Raw genomic sequence first — 22,100 nt, 5'->3', positions numbered from 1 at the left:
TCATGTTTTCATTCATCAATGTGCTGCAAGTGAAATAATCTTAAATCTAGTCAATATATCTAATATTTCTAATTTTGAGATGGTTGTAGGAATATTATAAGATTATTAAACTTCCTTTCAGACATTTTTACTTGTTTTGAGTAATTTTAGTAAGTAAAATTATCTCACTATATTGGCAAGCAAAACAAGCAAACAAACAAAATTATCTGTCTATATAGTGAGATAATTTTGCTTAATAAAAATACTTAAAACAAGAAAATAAATGGAGAAATAACTAATTCTAATTCCTACAACCATCTTAAAATGAAAAATATTAGATATTTAGACTACATATAAGATGATTTCACTTGCTAAGATACCATTTTTTGGAGTGTGTTCTCTCACTACAATACCCAGCATGCATTTCTTTAGCACAAACCCTGACTACTAGCATAGCCACTGATCCATAGGCTAAAAGATACAACCAGGCTAGCATTAATGTAACTCCTACCTCAGTTGTCAAACAAAATCGTGAAGAAAGTTTTCATCATTCTATCTTTATTCGGCACAAATTGGACACCAGAGACCCTTTCGGAAGAGAAATGAAGCTGAACTGAGGAGAGGTATCTAGATAGCCAGGTAGCTTATATTGCCAACTTTAGCCTTTAGGTTGTTGCCCATCTCATCTATCTGACGAATCACTTCTGCTGTTTCAGTTTTCCTTTCTCTCCATTAAAATGAATTGAAGACCATTACCACATTTATACAGCCGTAATTGGATATTCGGGTTACTAGAAGTAATGCTAGCTTCCTGCTGCTTTCACCAGCTAATGAAAAATACAGTCCGCTCCCAAAAATCAATTTTTTCATTTTGGCTGGAGTTTCCCTTAACATGTGAAAAGGACTTAGTGAATATACTTTTTCATAAAAGTTGTATTATTGAAATCCAGCTCAATTACATTTGCAAGTGACAAAACATACTTTTTTTTTACTTTATACGTTTAAATGACTCATTTCAAATCTCAAAGGTCATGAAAATGTTTTTTTTTTTCTTTTTTCAGCACAATTCTTTTATTTTTATTTTATTTTATTTTTTATTTATTTAAATTATTTTTTAAATAATTAAAACATCCAGTGAAATTCATGTCACTGTAAAATAAAACTGCCCACAATTATGCCAATTCACATGGCAGGGCCTTTTATTTTTGCAAAAAATCACATGTGATTTTCTTACCGGTCTTACCGGTTAGCTTTCTTCACTCTGAGTGATAAACTTGCCACCATAGTAACTATGTTGTGTATTCAGAGTAAGGGTGCACCCAGAGGACACACTTAATCTCGCCGTTATTGCAACACGCTGTTTTAAAGAGAGCTACAGGAAAACTCAAAGTGACCAGTGGAGGGCGATACTGGGAAACCCATCCTACCGGTATTAGCGGAGAACTTGTAGAGAGGAGAATTACCCCTCTGTAATATCTGCCGGGTTTCTGAAACGCTAGAGGGCGCTCCCGAGCGAGTCCAAAATGAATGGGTTAATATAGAGCATTTGAGCAAAATCATAGTTTATAAATGCTTAAAGATTTTTAAAATAAAAGAATGCATTCATATCCTGAACACAGAACAGCATAAAACATTTTAACACTGCTGTTATATTTTTAATAGCTTTTAAACTTTATAGGAGTTTAAAACAGTGCTTCATTTACGTCCATGATGTCCGTGAGCATGAACAGCCAATGAACTGCTCTGGTCGCCAACCAATCAGCACTCAGTAGCAGTAATTCCAGCATCTTGCTGCCCAAAACCCGTTTGCTGTAGAAAAAAAGAAACATACAGCTGAGTTTCCTTTTCTGTTTTGTAGTCCTGTTTTTGATACAACGTGGGAAATAGAAAGTTTTCCTCTTAAAATGGCTCTGGTATTAGTGATAAAAAGTAAACGAAAACTAGTCTTGGACATGAATTTACACACATATCTCTCCTAAAACATTATCTTGAGCAAGTGAAGTGCTTTTGTTTATGTACAGTCAGCTTAGATTTCCGATTTTTCGTGTTGAGGTGGCCGAGAGTCTTTACGCTACATGAGCTACATCCTTTTCCACACGGAACCTCTGTGACCGTAAACAGTCACTCATTCTTGCTGCTAAATAACGTAGATTCATCACGGTCCCCACTTTGTGGGTGTAAAAAGTCTGAGGACCCCGTACAGTTTTTTTTTCTAAACACAACGCCCCCTGTCGAGCGAGGGAACACTGAAGAAGAACCTGCGTTTTCCCACCTATTCTCTGACAAACCCCGCCCCCTCGGTCGGAATAGGGTGGGAAGAGGGGGTGGATGAAAGAAGAGGGGAGGGGGGAGAAGGCACTACGAGGGCTTTGTCAGAACTGTGAGATACTGGGCCGAGGCAGAGGGGTGGCGACGGAACGACCGACAGCCAGAGTTTACGAAACAGGGGAGCGGCGGGGAAACATAACGGTAAGAGGATCCCGAAACACGAATCGCAAAGACACGGAGCCCAAATCATGGATATGACTCTTTAGTCTTGTTCTCTGGGCTTCTCCGTTGTTTTAGCGGCAGTTTGTTGGTGTGTGAGGAGTTTGTGAGTTAGAGCACGAACTCAGTCCCAGTCTCAGCAGCAGTGAGCCATCATGACGACTCCGCCGCTGCTGAGGGAAAGTTGTCTGTAGTTGAGGAGCTTTTAGCCCGTTTGTAGGAGCTCTGTGGAGAGCAGCGCTGACTCTGACTGCTCTGGTCTGGTCTTTTGCGCTGGAAATGTGGGAAATGTTTCAAACTCGACGGTTCTTAACTTGTTTTCTGGTCAGAGCTGAGTTAAAACTTCGAAACTTCTGTACTAGCACGAGCAGTTGAGCACGTTTAGTGGAGAAGGCTGACCGTCTCTTTCACTCTCACTCTGAAGACACAGTCAGAGATTGTGAGGAGAAATAGAGCTGGATGTGTCCCAATTCTGTTCCGGAGGAGTTTTCAGACTCTACACACATTCATACTCAAGTTGTTTTTGGTTACCAAACATTCCCAAAATGTATAAAGTATCAAATATTGCACATACATGTTTCACATATAATGCTTATATGTCTGATAGGTGGTTGAACAGATGCATAAAATATGGATAACATGCTTTCTGTCTGATATATATCTGATACAAGCACACAGATTTTTAAAGCAAAAAGTTCAAATGAAATACACTGATAAAAACTGTTATATAACATGCAGCTAGCATATATGAGTATGCCATCCATATAGAAATAATGCTTTCTAACATATATTGTTAAATATATGTGGAACATGTGTATCTTTATATATGTTGATATAGGAATGAAATACATGTTCCATATTTGAAAGTGGCCAATTTCAAATCACTTGGTATGTATGTCACAGATATGGCCCTGTGACTAATATAAGTTGGATTTAAGGGATCTGTCCTGTGTTTGAAATCCATACATTGCCATACATCTGATTGGGACATTGTGTTTTGAAATAACAGTTCTCTACTTTAGTTTTAGGCTTTTCTGCCCACTTTTGTTGGCAGTCCCATGTCTTGGCTAACTGTCCAATATTTCTATTGTGAAACAATAACCTGTTATTTTGACATTAGGAATTCACCGATATAAGAATTGTGAACTAAAGCTGATATCTGATATTTTTCATGCACATATCTGCTAAAAGCGGATACATAAACATTTGTAAAATGTATAACCTTCAGATCTACCTGAATCAACATTAGAGAGAAATATAACATTTATTTGTGGAGGTTTACAACTGTAGTAAAATGAATAAGATACAGACATTTTAGCATAGCAGCCCAGCGTCGCCTAAACATTCTGCTCTTCTGGAATACAATAAATGCGTTATTAAATATCGGTTTGAAATATCATCCGCTGTCAGATAATTGTTTTTTAATTCAGTTATCGACTGATACTGATATGGTTCCGATATCATAATGCGTCCCTGTTTGACACCACATCATGAATATTGAAAACAGTGGGGACCTTTAATGGTGCTTCTTGCATTGCTCTGAATGAAATCTCTGTAGGGTCCCACTACCATCCCAAACCATGGTTTGAATCAGACAAACAAACAAACTTTCTGGAAAAGTTTTACCCTTTCTTGTTATGACGCTAGGGGACATATCCAGTAAGATACAGCTGTGCTCCTTTCTGACTGATAATAGCATCCATGTTCTGGATAATCACTATGTAAGTAGATGTAATAATATAGTATGTAGCTTGTGACCTGAAAGGATGGGGTGCAGCATCTCTAGAATGACATCTCACACCAAAAAAAGATGGTTCTTCAAGGGTTCTTTAATAAAGGCAATGGCTGTATTTGGAACCATGAGCTCTATATTATTTCATGCGTAAATGGTTCTTTGCTTGGTGAAATGGTTCTTTAGATTGATGGAGAATGTGTTGTGTATATACAAGTGGCTTTTTGAAAGTGGTTCTAAAATAGCCATTTAAGCATGAAATGGTTCTGTATTGAACTTGAGGTTCCAAACAGAACCATTCCAAAGAATGCTTGAAGAACCATCTTTTTCAAGTGTGTGTAAAAGTAAAACAAGACCATATGCTGCATGTCTCATCATATGAGTCATCCATGTGTTGTCCACTGACCAAAGTTCTCCCACACCTCCCCTGCCTTTTCTCTTCAGTACTGTCGTTCACAAATAACTCTCAGATATATTCAGATTACTTCCGTAGGTCAAACAAGGCAGCGGTAGGTTGTAGTCTTAATGTGCTAAGTAGTTTCTTTGCTATTCGTGTCTGTGGTTTTTCACACTCAGGTTGTCTTCAGAGCTTCACATTGAGGTGTCAGGAAGGATGAGTAGCTCTACACTGGAAGTCTAAATAAACAAGCTGCATGTTATTAGCTTGTATTTCCTCACTCAAAGCTTAAGACTTGTTAATAATGTAGGCTATGAGTGGGCGATATGGCAAAAATACCATATCATGCTACTCTGAGACATTTTTGGAATAAACTCTATTCATACATTATTCATCACAATGTTTTAACATGGTATAAGATGTTTTTTGGTTAACGTTTCTCACACTGCACTGTACTAAATCCAGTCAAACTAGACTAATATTAATCTCAGTTTTCCGTTTTGTTATGTATTGTTAATATCCATGACATGCTCAGAAATCACAATAATGATAAAATATTGTCATATTCCCTACCTCTCATAGATTGCAGGTCTTGCAATTTGAAAACTGCACCTTTGAAACGATTATTCTTTTGTTTCAATGATGTCTTGGCTTGTTTCTCTGTCTCCTCCAGGTCTTCTCATCCATTTCACTATTTCAAGCATATTGAGAGGCTGCCATCATGCATTTGAGTGTAACGGGTGTGCTGTGTGTGCTGTGCGTGTGCATACAGGCACTGCAGGCGTGTTTGATGATCAGTGAGGTCAACTCTGACAATCCTAGCTTAGACACAAGGGAGTTCGTAGAGCTCTACTATTTGAATGGAAGCTCCGTCTCCCTGGATGGCTATACACTTGTCTTCTACAACGGCAACGGCAACAAGGCATACTGCGTGTTGGACCTTAGCGGGCACCATACGGACCAGCATGGATTTTTTCTGGTGGGCTCGGCTGAGCTGCAGCCACGCCCCGCCGTCCCCCTTCCACCTAACTCGGTCCAAAACGGCCCCGACGCCATCGCCCTGTACGGCCCATCCTGGACCCCTGTGGTTGAAGGAGGGAACGTCTCCTCAGTTGGGCTACTAGACGCCATTGTGTACACCTCAGGAAAGGGCAAGGCCGACGTGCTGGCATGGGTCCTCACACCTGGTTCCTCTCCGTATTTGGAGGATGACCAAGCCCTAGAGGATGATGAATCAATACAGCGGTGCTGGCTCTCCGATAGTCTTTACACCTTTCAAACTGGCCAACCCACGCCGGGACGTGCCAACGAGTGCCCACCACCAAGTTTCGCTTCACTACGGATTGAAAGGATTCAGTTGGGCGGGGAGAGGCCGTCTGGACCACTGGAACTCAACGTTGTTAAGGAAAGAGGGCCTCTGACAGTGGTCGTGTATGACACACGCACAGACACGGTCAGCACCAGTGTGGGATTGCAGGCCAGTGAAGACGGGATTACCACTGTGAACGTGGACACCACTTCTCTGTCAAGTAACTTCACACACATATCAGACCTTCTCATTTCTACGTTTAGCACCAACGCAAACCCTAATTTGGCTGTCATGATTTACTAAACAGGCACTACAGCACTTTAACAATCAGAATAAGATCAAAAGGTGGCTGCTGTTTTGCACGTTTGGTTCATTGCATATGCATTGCATACCACCCCATCCCGCCCTCACCAAGCAACTCCTACCAACCCCACAAACTAATCATCATGACCCCTAAACCCACTGGTTTTTTTGTCTATAGCAGCAGGTGGCTCAAACAAGTAAAACTAAACTTTGTGCATGCTGCTGTGGACAGATCTACCGTACATTTCTTGCATGCACATTTTTTTCTCAAATTTCTGATTTATTATGCAGAAATAATCTCATTTTCTTGAAATAATATTTAAATAATTACATATTTTCCAACGTGTTTAACTTTTACCTGTGTCAACATCTCAAAAAATAAGTAATTATTGTAACCTTAAAAGTAACGATTTAAACAGTAATCTGTAATCAGGGAAGCATTCAAACTTTATTCAGTCCTTTTAGTAAATCTGCCCTTAAGTCTCCCAGAGATGTATAAATAGGGGTCATCAGTTCCAGTCCTAGAGAGTCGGCATCCAGCACAGACGGTTTCTTTAGTCGACAGGGGACACAATAAATACCATAATATTTAGGGTTTATTAGGTTTCATAATGTTGGAACAGAACAAAGGCTCACTATTGCCACAAATAAGTACTGTCCAATCTATCAATTCAATAATTTTTCTTAAGTGATGTTTTGTATCTTCATTTTTTTACATTTTGCATAAATTGAAGACTCCACTTTTTGAATAGTGGTAAAATTTCATGATGAATAGACCAATAGAAATGGTCCACAATTAGAAAAAAACCTTGTTACATCGACGTCCATGACAAGTTAAGAATTTTTTCTTCTCCTGTAATGTTACCAATTTGGAGATGCACAAAATCATATTGTGATGTGACGTGATTGATCACCACTACTGGTAATTGACTGAAAGGTTGAATCAAGTGTATTTAAGCAGGTAAAGGATAAAACTGTGCTGGACTCCATCCGTCCAGGTCTCGATCTGCTGACCCCTTGAGTAAATCACAAATTTTGTGTTATGTGATGTGATGTGAGACTTCAGTGTACTAGTGCACTTCTGAAATGTTTAGTGTATAAAAGTGTAGGTGGATGTACTGTTAGTTTTCCCACATCCTGCTTGAGTTTTGCTCAAAGACATTAAGCCTGTATTGTTATGCATTGTTGTTATATCATTCATCTTCTGTGCTGGGTGCGTGACTGAATGTTTCTTGGTTTATTGATACTGGCAGTTACTTTTTATACCAATGCAACATGCATTTGCATAAATGAATAAATATCCACTTCTGATCGGGGGTGTACATGAATGAACTGGTGCTCAAAGCCTTTAATCTTTGACTTTTCAGAATTAGATGGCTGGGCACTAGCGGTGTATGAAGGCCAGGTCACAGACTTCACTAAAGACAGCCCTCTGAGTCAGCTGCAGCCACTCGATGCCTTTGTCTACAGTGGGAGAACAAACAATCCCAGTGCCAATCTCACAGAAACACTCATACCTGGACGGAAGCCCTTCAAGCTCAGCAGCGGGTAATCACCACACCTGTTAAACCGATTAGCGTTCCATTAAATTCAGTTATCAGCTAAGACTATCACCAAACAAGTCAGCTTGTTTCTAGGTAGCTTCTGATTTGCAGTAATGAATAGTGCCATGTTGTAGACACTGTTCTTATTGGCTTAGATCTTCAGCCGAAATTTGCCATGAACGGCACAGGTGTAGTCTGAGCACAGGGAAAATCATCATAGTCATTATCTTAGTGCTAGTCGTTATACCGAATAAGTGCATTCATTTTGTGTGACTAGGATTTCTGAAGGTGATGCTTTCATCAGACGATGTGGTGTTGCTCACTGGACAAGAGATCCTGGAATGTTTCAGCTTCTTCTGCAGGGGTCAGGAGAGTCCAGCCCCTGCACATGGTATAACACCTGCCCTTATGACTCAGGTACAGCATCCTTTAAAAGTACTCGTTTCTGTGGTTTCTGGTATTCGTAGTATTCTGAAGACATCATGCAATTGCACTGCCACCATTTTGATGCCGTAGCGGTTTGTCGTGAGATAACAAAGCCATAATCAATCCAGCAAAGGCAGTAACATGACATTTTTTCCAAAACACTCAATTTACAACCAATTTTAAAGTGTGTTAACTGATATATTTGAGTGTTTTATATTTAAGTGATATATTTGATATGTTACAGTAGTGAAATGAAAGCTGAATTCTAAATGCCTGAGATATCCCGCTGTGTTATTATGTTGTGTCCTTTGGCAGCTTTTATAGTCACTTTTGTTACAATTTTGTACAATGCGGGCTATACGAATCCAGCCCACCAAATCAAGCTTATCTTCATTCTGGTCATTCTGGTCTATTTCATCTTTATCCACCTGCAGGGTTGTAGTTGCAGCAACGGCAACGAGACAAGCGCTATCAGATCATAGGCAGAGGTATAGCATGCCTACCAAAATGGCATTGAAAGTGTGTTCTTAATGATTTAATCAAATACAATGAATTGTATGCTGTACTGTTGTCTATAAAAATAGACAAAATTATGTCACATAGCTACAAACACTAGTAGTAGCCATCTTGAAGCCTGAATTTGGTCTGTGCCTTTCATCGATAGCTGTACTTATTGTAGATCATCAAACTACTCAGATTTTGTTTGATGCACATCATGTATTGATGTAGCAGTGCGCAGTGTTAAAGGGGAATTCAAAATGTTGGCATAATTCAGTGGTACAGTTGTAAACAAAGTCATTCAGAGTGGTTTGATGTGAGATGGTGCTTTGTACCCTACTGACTCATATTGAACCTCATTCACCAACCGTTCTTAAGAAGAAATTTCTTCTTAAAACCCACTCACACAATTTTTACAACGATTCACCAACATTTTCTTTTTTGGGATTAGTTCTTAGGTAAGAACAGAATCTACATACACTTAAGAGCAAAAGGTGCGAACAGTTCTGCGGTTTAAGAACACGTTACAAATCTGATGTAGACTTTTTCCTAGGACCTTCCTTAAGAACAGATTTAAAACATAACTTAAGAAGATATTGGTGAATGAGGCCCATTATCTTTACAGTGGTGGTGATAGGTTAAGCATCTCATGCACCTAACTTGTAACTCTTGTAACTTGTAACTGTTAGCACTCAATTAGCTTTTGGTGCTTCATAAGGATGGTGCCTTGTATCACTGACCCTGTCCTTGTTTGCCAAACTAGTGATTTGTAATGTAACCATTTTACTGTTTTAACCCTGCCTTCTTGCAGCCTAATGTGGTCTACACAGTGGTTTTTGATTCTGCGGTTTTTGCCACATTTCCCAGGTTCATTAGAAAGACAATCACAATCTCCTCTTTCTTTAGCCAATGCCAGTAAGGCAGAAGAGCCATTTGAGCCACCTTCACGCAATGATAATGATTTCCTGATCAGCGAGGTGAACACGGACTCACCAGGTTCAGCAGAGGATGAAGAGTTTGTGGAGCTGTGGCACCCGTCTGGCCACCGCATGTCACTCAACAACATTTGGCTACTGCTGTTCAACGGTAACAATGGAAAAGTGTACCTCGAAATTGAACTCTATGGATACTACACGGATACTCACGGGTATTTCTTGGTGAGTCTGTTGCTGTCTTAAGACAATAGTAATTGTGTGATTTATTTCTCTTTTTCTCAGTTAGGTTTTTTACTTTTGTGCAGTTTTAACAAATAAGTCATCATGGTCGGATACTTAATTAAGATAGGGTAGTACCAAGCAAAAACACGAGGAAAAGTAGCCACACTTAAAACCACCATGATTAAACACAATAACCAAAAATGACTTCCGTCCAAAAAAAGAAACTAAACAGCTCAATGAATCCATTCTTGACTTACAAGCTTGTGGTATGAGAGTAATTTAATATTCCACAGCTTACCTGAATGCCCTCATGATGACCCAGAGAAAGCAGTTTTGAATAAAGAAATGAACGCTGCCATTAAAATTCTACTAAAACCTACAGGTTCTGGCTCTCCCCTAAAGTTATCATTCTCTATCATTAATTAAAACATGGCACAAAATTAAAAAATGACACAACTGTGAAACAGCAATTGTAAATTCTTTGTACCAGCAAATCGGGTCAAGTCAAGTTTGTTTATATAGCACTATTACAATAGGCATTGCCACAAAGCAGCTGTATGTCATATTTATTCTGTATAGCATCTAATTTTAGATCACAGTGTTCTTAAAATGCTTAAAAATTGTAGCTTATTATTTTTATCCTACTTCGAGTTCATTTCTTGGCTCATAGGTCTGACATTACTCTTCTTACCTCCCTGTTCAATTTTCACAGATTGGGAGTCATAAGCTCAATCCACAGTTTGCCATACCAGCCAATACCATCCAGAATGGCCCCGATGCCATTGCAATATACCGCTCATCGTCTCCTCCCTCAAGCGAGGGCTCCAACATTCCAACGAAGGGCCTGCTGGACGCCATAGTGTACCGGGCACGTGGTTCTGACAGAGACTCTGCAGACTTAATCCAGGCTCTGACACCAGGACAGCTCCCCCTGCTGGAAGACCCTGCTGCACTCACGGGTGACGAGAGCCTCAGCCGATGCGGACCAGACAGACTTAGCCATAACTCCTTCATGGTAATGTCACTTTGTGTCTGTCTTCAGTGTGATACAGTGAAGTCATTTCCTGAGAGAACTGAACATGGTGTGTGAATAATGAGAAATGAAATGTGCATCATTGTGATAGTGAGGTGTCATTTCCTGAGAGCACCTGGATACAGACAGTGAAAAACATTTAAGGATGAGGTCATTTCCTGAGGGCAAATAAATCATGTGTCTCGTTATGCCTTGTTTCAGATTTCACACATTGTTCTAACAGCAATCATATAGTCCTTATTTACAAAATTGTAGAATGCTTAAGGATAGTGTCCATACAGGAACTTTAATTCGGGTAAACATTCGTCCTTTTGGCTTTGTGATACCAGACCTTTGGTAGTTAATACAGAATCTGGTGAAATTACACAATTCTCGATACCATACATATAATGAAAACAGGAATCCTGTCAGCAGACACTTCTTTACCAAATGTGAACAGTAACAATTGCAGCAACATATTATCATTATCATTATTATTATTATTATTATTATTATTGTTATTAGTGTTAGTATTATTAGTATTATTATTACATTCAAGTAAACAGTATTGTTTTAATAATATAATCTTAAAAGTAAACTACTTGGCTGATAGTAAAGAATGATCTTTGTGGACAGATCATTCTTTCCACAAAAAATAGATATATGGCCAAAATAGATATATTATATGGCCAAAAGTGATATATTATATGGCCATCACACCTGTACCTGAGCTTGTTGGACTTGGCATTGCACGTAGCCTTGTGTGCAGCTGCTCGGCCAAGGAAACCCATTTTATTAGGCACACAGTCCTTGTGCTGATGTTGCTTCCAGAGGCAGTTTGGAGCTCTGCAATGAGTGATGCGACAGGCGATTTTTACATGATACATGCTTCAGCATTTGGCAGCCCTGTTCTATGGTTGATTATTTCATGGCTGAGCTGTTTTTGCTCCTAGATGTTTCTATTTCACAATGATAGTATTTAAGCCCATTTCACACCAGATGTGATCTGGAATCATACTGTGATGCTTATTTCGAACCAGACACGACACACATGCATCACGAGGCAAAAGCAGTTTCTATTTGCATTGCATTTTCACATAATACAAATGTTTGTATAGTCTGTTTATTGTTTAAATAAACTTTATTTAGGTTATATAAAACGACCAACAATAAAAACCTGACTTACTGCTGGGACTGTTGCTGTGTGACAGCTGTGTGAAGAGGGGGAGATGCATATGGGTTCACAACATTAACCGACACAAAGGGATCACCTTATGAAAGAAATAACATTTTGTTGATTTGTTAATTTGTTAATTGTAGCATAAACACTGTATTTCTTTACTGTTTCTGCCTAGAAAACGCTGGGCTTTATACCGCAGATCTAGCAGGGCAGACACTTCGCAGACTGACTTGTGGCAAAGGTGGCGTCCTATGAAAGTGCCATGTTTACAGTTATGAAGCTCTTTAGTGTGACCCATTCTACTGCAAATGTTTGTCTATGGAGACTGCATGGCTATTTACTTGATTTATACACCTGTTAGCAATGGGTGTGGCTGAAACACCTGCATTTAATAATTAGAAATTGTCATTTTGTTTTTGCTCATTCGTTGTGGCCGTTTTCTTCAGACAGGAATGTGGATCTAACATTCACTCAGCAATAAAATGGCTATATTTATGTTGTAGACATTGTGACGATGCTGCCATTTACTGTAGAAAACTAGTAGAGTTTTCAAAAAGTAACTTTTTGTTGATGTTTTTTGTTGTTTGTTTTTTTTTGTTTGTTTTTATTTTCATATTTACCACTATTTTTCCATAATCAGCATTAAGGTTTACTGGTCATTGTGGATAATAAATAAAATGGCAATATATGTTGCCATTATGTAGCATTGTGACTAGTACTAGTACTGTTACGCATGTTTGTTTGTTTGTTTAAGTGTTTTTTTTTAATATTTAACAACAGGTTTACATTTTAAAACAAACAAAATACAAGAACATGCATATTGCTGTTGTCGGAAGACGACTTTGTATTTCCAAAATTATAACTTTACACGAAAAGGATAAAACACACTTTATTTAAGTCAGTGGAACCAGACATTGTTCCAAGTCATTTTGGGCTGTCTATTTTGGTCCATTCTTTATGAAATGTACATACAATGTAAAGGGCAACAGGCACTTTCAAATTATGTCAAAAACTGAAAAATGGACAAAAATGGAGATACAAGGTTTTCTTCTGACAGCAGCAACATAATGGCTAGCTAGCTAGCTATAATTAGGTGGTTGGTATAGTGTAGTGGGTAACACACCTGTCCTTGGGCAAGACTCCTAACTGCCTTCACGTACCTGTGTAAAAATGATCAAATTGTAAGTTGCTCTGGATAAGAGCATCTGCCAAATGCCTTAAATGTAGATAGATATCTAGATAGCTAGTAATATTGACGATATAAACAGAAATGTCTGACCACTGAATCGATCCCTTTAAAGTGACCCAAATGTTCTGGCGAAAGATTTTGAGCTGGTCTGTATCAATGTCTCCAGTTAAACATGTGCAATTTTTGTAGGTTGCTTCACCCACACCAATGAAAAGGAATGACTGCCCCCATCCTCGTGAAGAACTGGTCATTAACGAGGTGGGTGGGGTCTCTGGAGCTGGGCGGAGTCTCTTTGTGGAGCTGCTTGGTCCACCATTAACTCCCTTACATGGATTGGTTTTGGTGCTGTTCGGAAGCAGTGGTGAAAGACATGTGGTCCCGCTGAAGGGGAATTTAAGAGAGAAGGGATTCTATTTACTGAAGAACGATTCTGGAGCCGGTGAGTCTGTTTTTGCTTGTGTGCATTTGCAATAACAATAAGAAGTGTATTTGCATCAACACGTACATCAATATGTTTGCAATCTAAAAATAGAAGACTGCATCACTGGTTAAAATTATCAGACACAATTCCAATATTAGACCCACTGTCATTCAGTTTTCCCATTTATACACTGATGCACTTCTGCATTTCATCTGTGCTGGTTTATTGTTCCTGATTTGTCTGTTCTGCAGATGTGTGAAGCTTTTTAAGTGTTTGCTGTTCTAAGCACATTAAACAACTTTTTTCTCTACTGAAGTGTTATTTTTCTTCTGCCACAAGCGCTTTCTCTAAAATCTCTCTCTCTCTCTCTCTCTCTCTCTCTCTCTCTCTCTCTCTGTCTGTCTGTCTGTCTGTCTGTCTGTCTGTCTGTCTCTCTCTCTCTCTCTCTCTCTCACTCTCTCTCTCTCTCTCTCTCTCTCTCTCTCTCTCTCTCTCTCACACTCTCTCTCTCTCTCTCTCTCTCTCTCTCTGCAGATCAGAGTTTGCCTGCAGTAGCCGGTCTGGGTGCAGTTATGTTGTGTTTTGATTTGCTTGGGGAGGTCAGTGTTTGTGGCAGGAACTCTCAAGTTCAAGACCTGCTGGTGTTCTCTGATGACCAAAGTCTACGTCACATTTTCCACAGTGTTACACAGCAGCATGTACACCCAGTTCCCAGGTGTGTACTTACCAGAGTTTTTATTAGAAAAGGTTCAAGAATGACTTCAGTCATATGTTGTTTTTTTTTTTGTTGTTTTTTTGGTTTTTTTGCGCAAAAAAAGAGGCCATATGACATGATGGGCTAATCACAACATTTACTGTCACAAATTCTCAAAACATCTAAAATATAAATTATTCATATTTATAATGGGCTGGCTTTTAATACTTAATACTTTAATACTTCATTTTCTGTGTGTGTTGCATACGTAAAAAAATCTCAGCACTTTGTGATATACTCCAGCTTTAACTTTATCCAGTTTTAAAACGGAGCAGCGCGGTATGAGCGGTAACCCTGAACCACTCCACAACGACATCACTATTTTTGGTCCACTTTTCTGACAGTGGTTAATGAGCGAACCTCATAAATGATAAAACAACAACACCGTTCCTTGCCAGAAACATACTCAGCGTTTTATATGTTATTGTGGCGGTTAAAATAGTATTCAAGCGGGCGACAGAGGACAAATAACAACAGAACCTACTGTTCATCCCACAGCCTCAGCAGCTAAATGTGGACAGTAGAGGAGAGCGAGCTGATTCTGTTGGAAGGAAAAGATAGTGACATATGCATTTATGTTTTTAAAAGCAAACCATTTTTGCATGAGACTCAACTGCTCGTCTGCTACGGCAGCTGAGAAAGCATGCTGGCAGTATAAGACAGCTTGTTCAGGCTTGCTTGTTGCTTATCGCCCCTTGCTGTATCACTTAGAATGCTGCTCGCGTTATGAATTGCGTTGTGAACTGTAGTTGCATCACTTGAAGCATCTGCATTAACGTCCTTGCATGAAGTATGTTTCTGGCCTAAGCTATGTTCATTACAAAAGCCAGCAGTAGTGATTGATGGCAGTGGTAGATCTAGAAAATTTGGCAAAATGGTGGCAGGGAGTTTTGGCAGGGTGGCATGTTAATGTGGCACCTGTGGTTTGGGGGCTTTTTACATTTAGTTCAGATCTATTTTGTACAGATTTATGGACCAACTTCAAAAAACAGCAAAACAACAGAAACCAGTCTGCTTATCTGCTCTAAACAACTGTGTTTGGGAACTAGGTACTTTGTAACTCTGGTAGTTTTCACTGCACTGAATGTATCATTTAGTCCAATTTCAGAGTATGCCTACTGTAATGAGGCAGAAGTAGTCTACATGTTTAAGCAGAACAGTTTTATAGGCTGGTCAAAAGCTGCATAGAGATTTGCAATTTGCAGACTTTTCTAATCATTCCTTGAGATGAATTCAACTGCGGTGAAAGTCTCAATGCTAACTGCCAATCAAATGCAGCTCTGATGTAGTTCTCACTATTCATTTTATACATTCTTTTAGATAGCTTGTGAGTGCATTTGTCAACTACTTCTAAAACATATTTAACATTATGATGTTGTCATGGGATTTAATCCAGTAAACCAGATGTCCTTGAACTTCTTGACTCGAGGACCCTTTAACAGTGCAGCTTATCAATGGAGAGAGAGGGAAAGAGAAATAACATCAGAACTCATATCAGCTCTGTTATTTCACATGTTTTGATTGGTTGGAGGTCAGATTATTAATTAGATTTAGATTGTAGAACTGACAGCGGCGTTTTCACTCTGAGGGTGAAGAAGAAATCTATTCCTGCAGCAGGAACGCCAACGAAATTACTGAAGTTGACAGCAACAAAGCTTCAGCAAAACAAGCAAATAAACCACAGTGATAACTATGACAGCTTGGCTCTGATTGGACAGCCTGCTTATTAATGCATCCTTGAAACACAAATCTAGGTCCATTAAAACTTTATGCAGGTCTCAGTCAGTCAGCTTCAGACTCTGTCTTTTTTTAATCTGTGAAAATCAGACCTGGTGTGAAAAGGCCATACTCTGCGCTGCTCCCTGTGCATGTTTTGAGCAATCAGAGTGTGAAAGCAGGTCGCATACACAGAGGCGCCTCATGATTTTTCGTGACCAATAGGCTTCCCTTTTTATTTTGTTTTTACAAGTTATTCTTGTCCACCTTTTTTGGAGTATAGACACGTTACACTTTTTGCATCATATTTAAGAGCTGTAGAATTTGGGTGGCAAGCATCATGGAAGGGGTGGAAGCTGCCACCTTGAGTGTGATTGATGGGGAGTGTAAGTTAAACCAAACGGGAGCTTTACACAGCTCAGGATGCAGTAATGTACTGAAGTTAAACTCCTCAGTAACTGAACTGTAGCTCCAACCATGTTAAAGCCTCATCACAGGACAGACACACTTTAATTTAATTTAGTTCACTTAATTGTAAAACGTTTTGGCCGGGGGGGGGTGTTGTCTAATACCTTTATTTACCAGCTAACTGAAACCTGTGTGCTCATTAACTGTGTAACTCATTTCTGCCCTTGTCTTGTGTTTGTAGCTTTGACTCTATCTCTCGATGTGCTACAAAAGGATCTTCTGTCTGGATCTCCTCTGACTCAACACCTCACATCCATAACTACTGCCCAACCTCTGCCTACTCCAACCCCATAGACCTGTGCCTGCAGCCGGAATACACACATTTCAGTATGTTTAAATAATCTCTTATATTCATCAATGCCACCTTGCACTCAAGGTCTTTAGTTTCATCAGAATTAAGCCAGAAGTGTGCACTTTCACAACACTTGTAATAGAAATGATTTACAAATTATTATTTTGCCTCCGTAAGAGTCTTCGTTGAGAGAGGACGTAGGTTCATATGCCTTTCATAGGTTAAATTCATTTATGATTTTGCCGTTTGCTGCACTGCACAGTTTTCAAGAAAACGTGTCTCCACATTGTATTGTCGGGCTGTCGAAACAAAATTTTCCATTCTAATGTTAATCGATTTTAAAGGAAAAATGCAGATTTTAACTAACATTGTTATAAATGACGACTACCAGATGGAGGGAAGAACAAGCCATTGCTGGCAATAAACAAGCAGCTCAGCCATTCTGAATGAGGGGTTATGTTTACTTTATAAACCGATTTACACTAAATGGGCAAAAATATGTTCTCGTGTGAGGCAACCCAGAGATCTGTTACAGATGGTAGTCTTTTCTGACAAGCAAGCGTTCTGAATGTGGACACTTTATAGCACAGTAAGCTAACAGTTATGCCGTTTCCTTCTCTGTGGAGACTAACTGCCACTTCCACCGCTTCTTCCTCCTAAACAAGGTCCCTTCTCACATCCCTCTGCTTTAACTGCTGCACATGCACTTTATTAAACACATTGTAATGTACATAACCACTGCATATATCATGCTGCAATCCTTCTGAATAAGAATTTTTTCCCACTTTCTTCTACTGTAGTCAGTGTGCCTATACACTTTAATTTGTTGCAATATACATATTTTCTAAATATTTACATTATATTAGATTTATATTAAATGCTCAGTTCTCTCAGTTGTACATACTATACCTTATATACTATACCTGATTGTATCTCTAATGCAGGGATGCAGGAACGTGTTTCAAGTTGGGGGCTGCTGAAATTTCAAAACGTGTATATGTGACATTACCAATAACGTCATGCCAAATAATTTACATTTTCCCATTTGCCTATACATCAAGCAGAGCATGTCATACAGTGCTATAATGTGGCGAGAGATGACAGTCTCACAAGACAATGGGTCTTTACTATGCTCAAATTATTATAAAGTTTTTAAAGTGTTTTATATATATATATACATATATATTATATATGATTTATTATATATATATATATATATATATTACACGTAATAAGTAGTATAGTAATTTTATGTTGACACCTGCATCTATAAATTCCTTGTACTCCTGGTACGTGGTCATTTTCAAAGACACTTAAGAAAAAGTCTGTATACTGTGACCCCCCAGGCTGAGAGTCACTGGTTTGAACACTGCTTTTGGAGTTGCTTGATAGTTTGTGCTGTCCCTGGTGGATTGAGGAGGCATAACATTGACTTAAAAATCTGGCCTTTATTTACTGCAGCGATACATCTCCTCACTTATTTCCTTTGCGAAATAATATGTTATTGTATACTTTAAAACTTCAGTACATTGAAATATTGGACAAAACAAAAAAAGGGAAAATTAGAATTTGATTTCTGATCCCATCTTACAGCCCCGATTGCATTGTGGGATTGTTATGTTGTTTCAGGATACATGTGATGATTCCTTAAAATTTGGCCAAATTTTAGATATCTCAAATATAAGATATCTCAAATGACAGTATGGAGAGGTAGCTCACAAGACTTTGACACACACCCTTCTGTAGCTGCATTAAGATAGTGACTTTTTTTATTATTTTCAAAGTGTGCCATATTCACCCAGTATAGCAGGAGCAGGTATGTTTTTAAAAACTGATAATCCTCTGTTATGTTTGTCTGTCATCCTGCTCAGCTGGAAACTTCATACCAACGCTCAATTTCTCAATCTTTTTCTCTCTCAGACTGTAATGTGGATGGATTTGCTGCATTGTTTGAGCAGTCCTGTCACTGTGGGATCTCCAGTCTTCACCTCAAAGGTGACACACATACATATAACCATATGGTCATTTTACATGTTTTACTCATTTGCATATTATTATCATATTGCTGATTTTTTTCTTTGTATATTAGGTGTGAATTTAACATGCTTATCGGAGAAGCTGTATGTGGAGGGTTCTGTGCTTGCACTGTCTGAACAGCAGAGGGAGCATGTGGCCCAAACACTGCGCAGTGAACACTTACCCTCCTGCAGCATCGCCCAGGAGCGCCTTTATAATAAAGGTACAGAACACACGTTCTTTCTCTCTCTTTCTCTCTTTCTCTCTCTCTCTCACACACGCATACACACGCTCCCTTGACATAAAATGAGTCAAATGCATCATTTCCTCTCTAATACTTGATTAAGCAGCGAACTGCCTAAATAGCAATGCCAATAGCATGGCTGCACTGGTTAGCATGATAACAGCTCTGCAGAACTACAGAACATGTTCGGTGCAAACTAAAGCAGTGAAATTGAGCAACTGGTGCTGAAGAGGCAGAAAGGTGAAATTACAGCTGCACTCTGTAAGATTTGGGGATTTGGAGACCCCTCTGATGGAAATGTGTAATTGCACGCAATGTGAGGAAGAACATTTTGTAACATTGGTTGTGCTTCGGACCTCCATAAATGGATGAATCTGATGATTGCGATTGCTTTGAAAGAGAACTCACTCAGAACTTGGTGAAGGACGTGTCTTCTGAGGGTACGAGTGAATGACTAACTAACTTAATGCTAGCTTAGTGAGCAGGACATAGACCCAAACAGTGCCACACACAACAGTATAGGTTTGATTCTAACTAACTGCTGCTCTGCTGGAACGAGTGTAGATGATAAAAACTAATGTATGAGAGAACAAAAGTTGAGTAAGTGATGTTGGAGTGACAGAAAACCTGTTTTGCGGTGTTTGGGACTGTAGCGTTTGGCTAAGCTAACACCATCTTAATTAGCAGGCTAAACATGCTACGTATCACAGTACAGGCTTGGTTCCAGCTAACGGGTGTTAAAATGGCACCTGTTAGAGGAGCACAAAGTCAAATGACTGGTGTTAGAATGAAAGCTGACATTGTGTGGTGTGTGCAGCTCTTTGCTGTTGCTGAGCTGCTATGATTCTAAAGTTTTTCTGAGGTTTTTTCTGACAAAGATTTTTCCCCTCTTTCTATCAGCAGCTTCACCGATCAGTAGCTGTTTACTTGGCCATTGACACAGAATAGAAATTCAACACATCATATTTTTGAAATACAGTCATAATTTTTAAATAACTGCTGACCTTATTACCATTGTACTGCCAAACTCTATTGTGTACCTTTTTAATGTTTTAAGGTACACTGCATTCATTTTTCCCAGGTCCGGTGTGCTTATTTGTATCTTCTAATAACTTTTTTAAGTAGAAAAATAAAAAGCCTGGAGTCAAGACAGGGTATAAGAAGTACAATTTAAAAAAAATACTGCGATAGAATATGGCACATTTATGTTCCCTAACTAGAGGTACTAAAGACATAACCTTGGGGGGGTTCCACCCCAGGCACAGTTTGCCTGACCAGCAAAATCACCAGATCTCCAATTCTCCTTGTCTGTTTTTCTTAACAGTCACACTCACACTCAGTCACTCTTTCTCAAACACACACACATTACATGTGCTGTTGCTCTGCTATGCTGGAAGAACCTTTATTATTATTATTATTATTATTATTATTATTATTAGAACAGATTTTTTTTTTATTTACAGCAGTGTAGATATGAGAACGTGTCTGCTTATTCATCTCATTTATCAAGCGCATGTTTATTTCTTGTGAAGCAGGGTCTTCACTGGGACTGCAGGTGGGGCTTGTGTTGGCCGTGGTGTTGTTGTTTGCAATGGGAGGAGCCATTTTCTTCTACTTGTACAAGAAGAAGTATGTCTAAAAATCTTGTTTCATATCTCTGAATGAGTGTGTCTTTTTTACACACAAGTGTATATAACCTTACTTTATTGTGTTGTGTTTCCACAGACATCCTCAAGACTACTATTCAATGGAGCTGAATGAACAAGAGTCACCCATTGAACTCTAGTGTGTGTGTGTGTGTGCGTGTGTGTGTGTGTGTGTGTGTGTGTGTGTGTGTATGGGTGTGTGTGAGAGAGAGAGAGAGAGAGTGTGTGCGTGTGTGTTTGTGTGTGTATTTGTGTGTGCATTTTAAGGGAAAATCATTTTTTTATATGTATCATCATGAGTAAATCTCATTTAACTTTGTCCAAAAGTTCCAGTGCCATCCAAACATGGCTGTTAAAGGTGCACTAAGTACTAAATGAATTGCTGTAAACCTTAAACTGAATGAATTGAAGATGTAATGTCTCTCTCTGAGACACAGCTCTATAGACAATAAGCAAAAGAGGATGTTACCCAAGTTCCTCTGAATGAGGAGTTACGTACATCACATGAACTTGATGCAGGGTCAGATACTGACCAAGGCTGAAGGTGAAATATCCCCAGAATGTCTCAGAAATGTTAAATATGAGGGGAAAGGGCTCCGCAGTGAATCCCATTTGATATATTTGACACATCTCAGCCAAAATCTGCCCCTTGGTAAGTGTTCATTTCTGACACTGACATGATGAAGTTTACAAAACCGTCCTGTGTCTTTCTTAAGCTTTGAAGGGAAATTCTACTTACTATACCTTTATGTTAACGTACACATAGTTGACTTGGTCGTAAGTCTTCAGTCTTTTTTATTGTAAATATGTCGGTGTTTTATTTCATTTTAAGATGCGAATGCTGGTAGCTTCAGCTATACATTACGCAAGGTGGGGGATTACATTTATTAGCCAAGAGCAAGTCCTTTACCCTTTCGTAAAACCGCACTATAGTTGTTTCACTATAGTTGCATTTCATCTCGGAGAATAATGAGAAGCGTCCGTGATCATTTAATGTTACTATGTTGTATTCTGAAGTCCTGTTGAGTTTCTGTGGGTCAGATGTGCCTCTCTCTTTGTAAATGTGTTGTATGTGTCCCAAGGGTACTGAAAATAGAGAAGCTACTCAGGGTACTCAGGGTTAGCTGTGTGTGTGTTGAGAGCATTTTACCCAAAGGAGAGTGAAGTGAAGGGTTTGGGTGTTTTGTATGTGCTTAGAAACTTTCTTGGTCGCGTTTTATTTTGGTGGTCCCCTGTAGTTCATATACAAATGCTCTAACTGCTCTCCGATAGGCCTGTGTTTAGTGACGGTTAATGGGGTTACCATGGCAACAGCCACCATTGATGGCAG

At 39.1% G+C, this 22,100-nt stretch overlaps 1 protein-coding gene across 2 annotated transcripts; it reads left to right on the top strand.

The window, feature by feature from the left end:
- Positions 1 to 2,330: 2,330 nt before the first annotated feature.
- si:ch211-183d21.1 lies at positions 2,331 to 21,816 on the top strand. 2 transcript variants are annotated; one of them, XM_036591196.1, is made up of 13 exons: positions 2,331 to 2,448; positions 5,269 to 6,124; positions 7,575 to 7,755; positions 8,029 to 8,168; positions 9,582 to 9,832; positions 10,545 to 10,847; positions 13,403 to 13,652; positions 14,169 to 14,349; positions 16,754 to 16,899; positions 18,785 to 18,859; positions 18,954 to 19,103; positions 20,660 to 20,753; positions 20,850 to 21,816. In XM_036591196.1, exons 2-13 carry the CDS (start codon positions 5,317 to 5,319, stop codon positions 20,908 to 20,910), a joined length of 2,640 nt encoding a protein of 879 aa, XP_036447089.1. In that variant the 5' UTR covers positions 2,331 to 2,448; positions 5,269 to 5,316; the 3' UTR covers positions 20,911 to 21,816. The 2 variants fall into 2 exon arrangements, with proteins under 2 accessions (XP_036447089.1, XP_036447081.1); XM_036591188.1 differs by having other exon boundaries at positions 20,657 to 20,753.
- Positions 21,817 to 22,100: the final 284 nt, after the last annotated feature.

This window comes from Colossoma macropomum, unplaced genomic scaffold (assembly GCF_904425465.1).
Source record: "Colossoma macropomum unplaced genomic scaffold, Colossoma_macropomum, whole genome shotgun sequence".
Taxonomy (NCBI): Eukaryota; Metazoa; Chordata; class Actinopteri; order Characiformes; family Serrasalmidae; genus Colossoma; species Colossoma macropomum.
Note: the sequence above shows the minus strand (reverse complement) of the source record. Positions and strands in the feature narration are given on the sequence as shown.

Excerpts from the sequence above, each read along its gene's own strand:
- si:ch211-183d21.1 (XM_036591188.1), top strand. The coding sequence starts at position 5,317 with ATGCATTTGAGTGTAACGGGTGTGCTGTGTGTGCTGTGCGTGTGCATA. Across the intron at positions 10,848-13,402 it reads TTAGCCATAACTCCTTCATG|GTTGCTTCACCCACACCAAT; the intron begins GTAATGTCACTT and ends CAATTTTTGTAG. Across the intron at positions 18,860-18,953 it reads CTCCAGTCTTCACCTCAAAG|GTGTGAATTTAACATGCTTA; the intron begins GTGACACACATA and ends TTTGTATATTAG.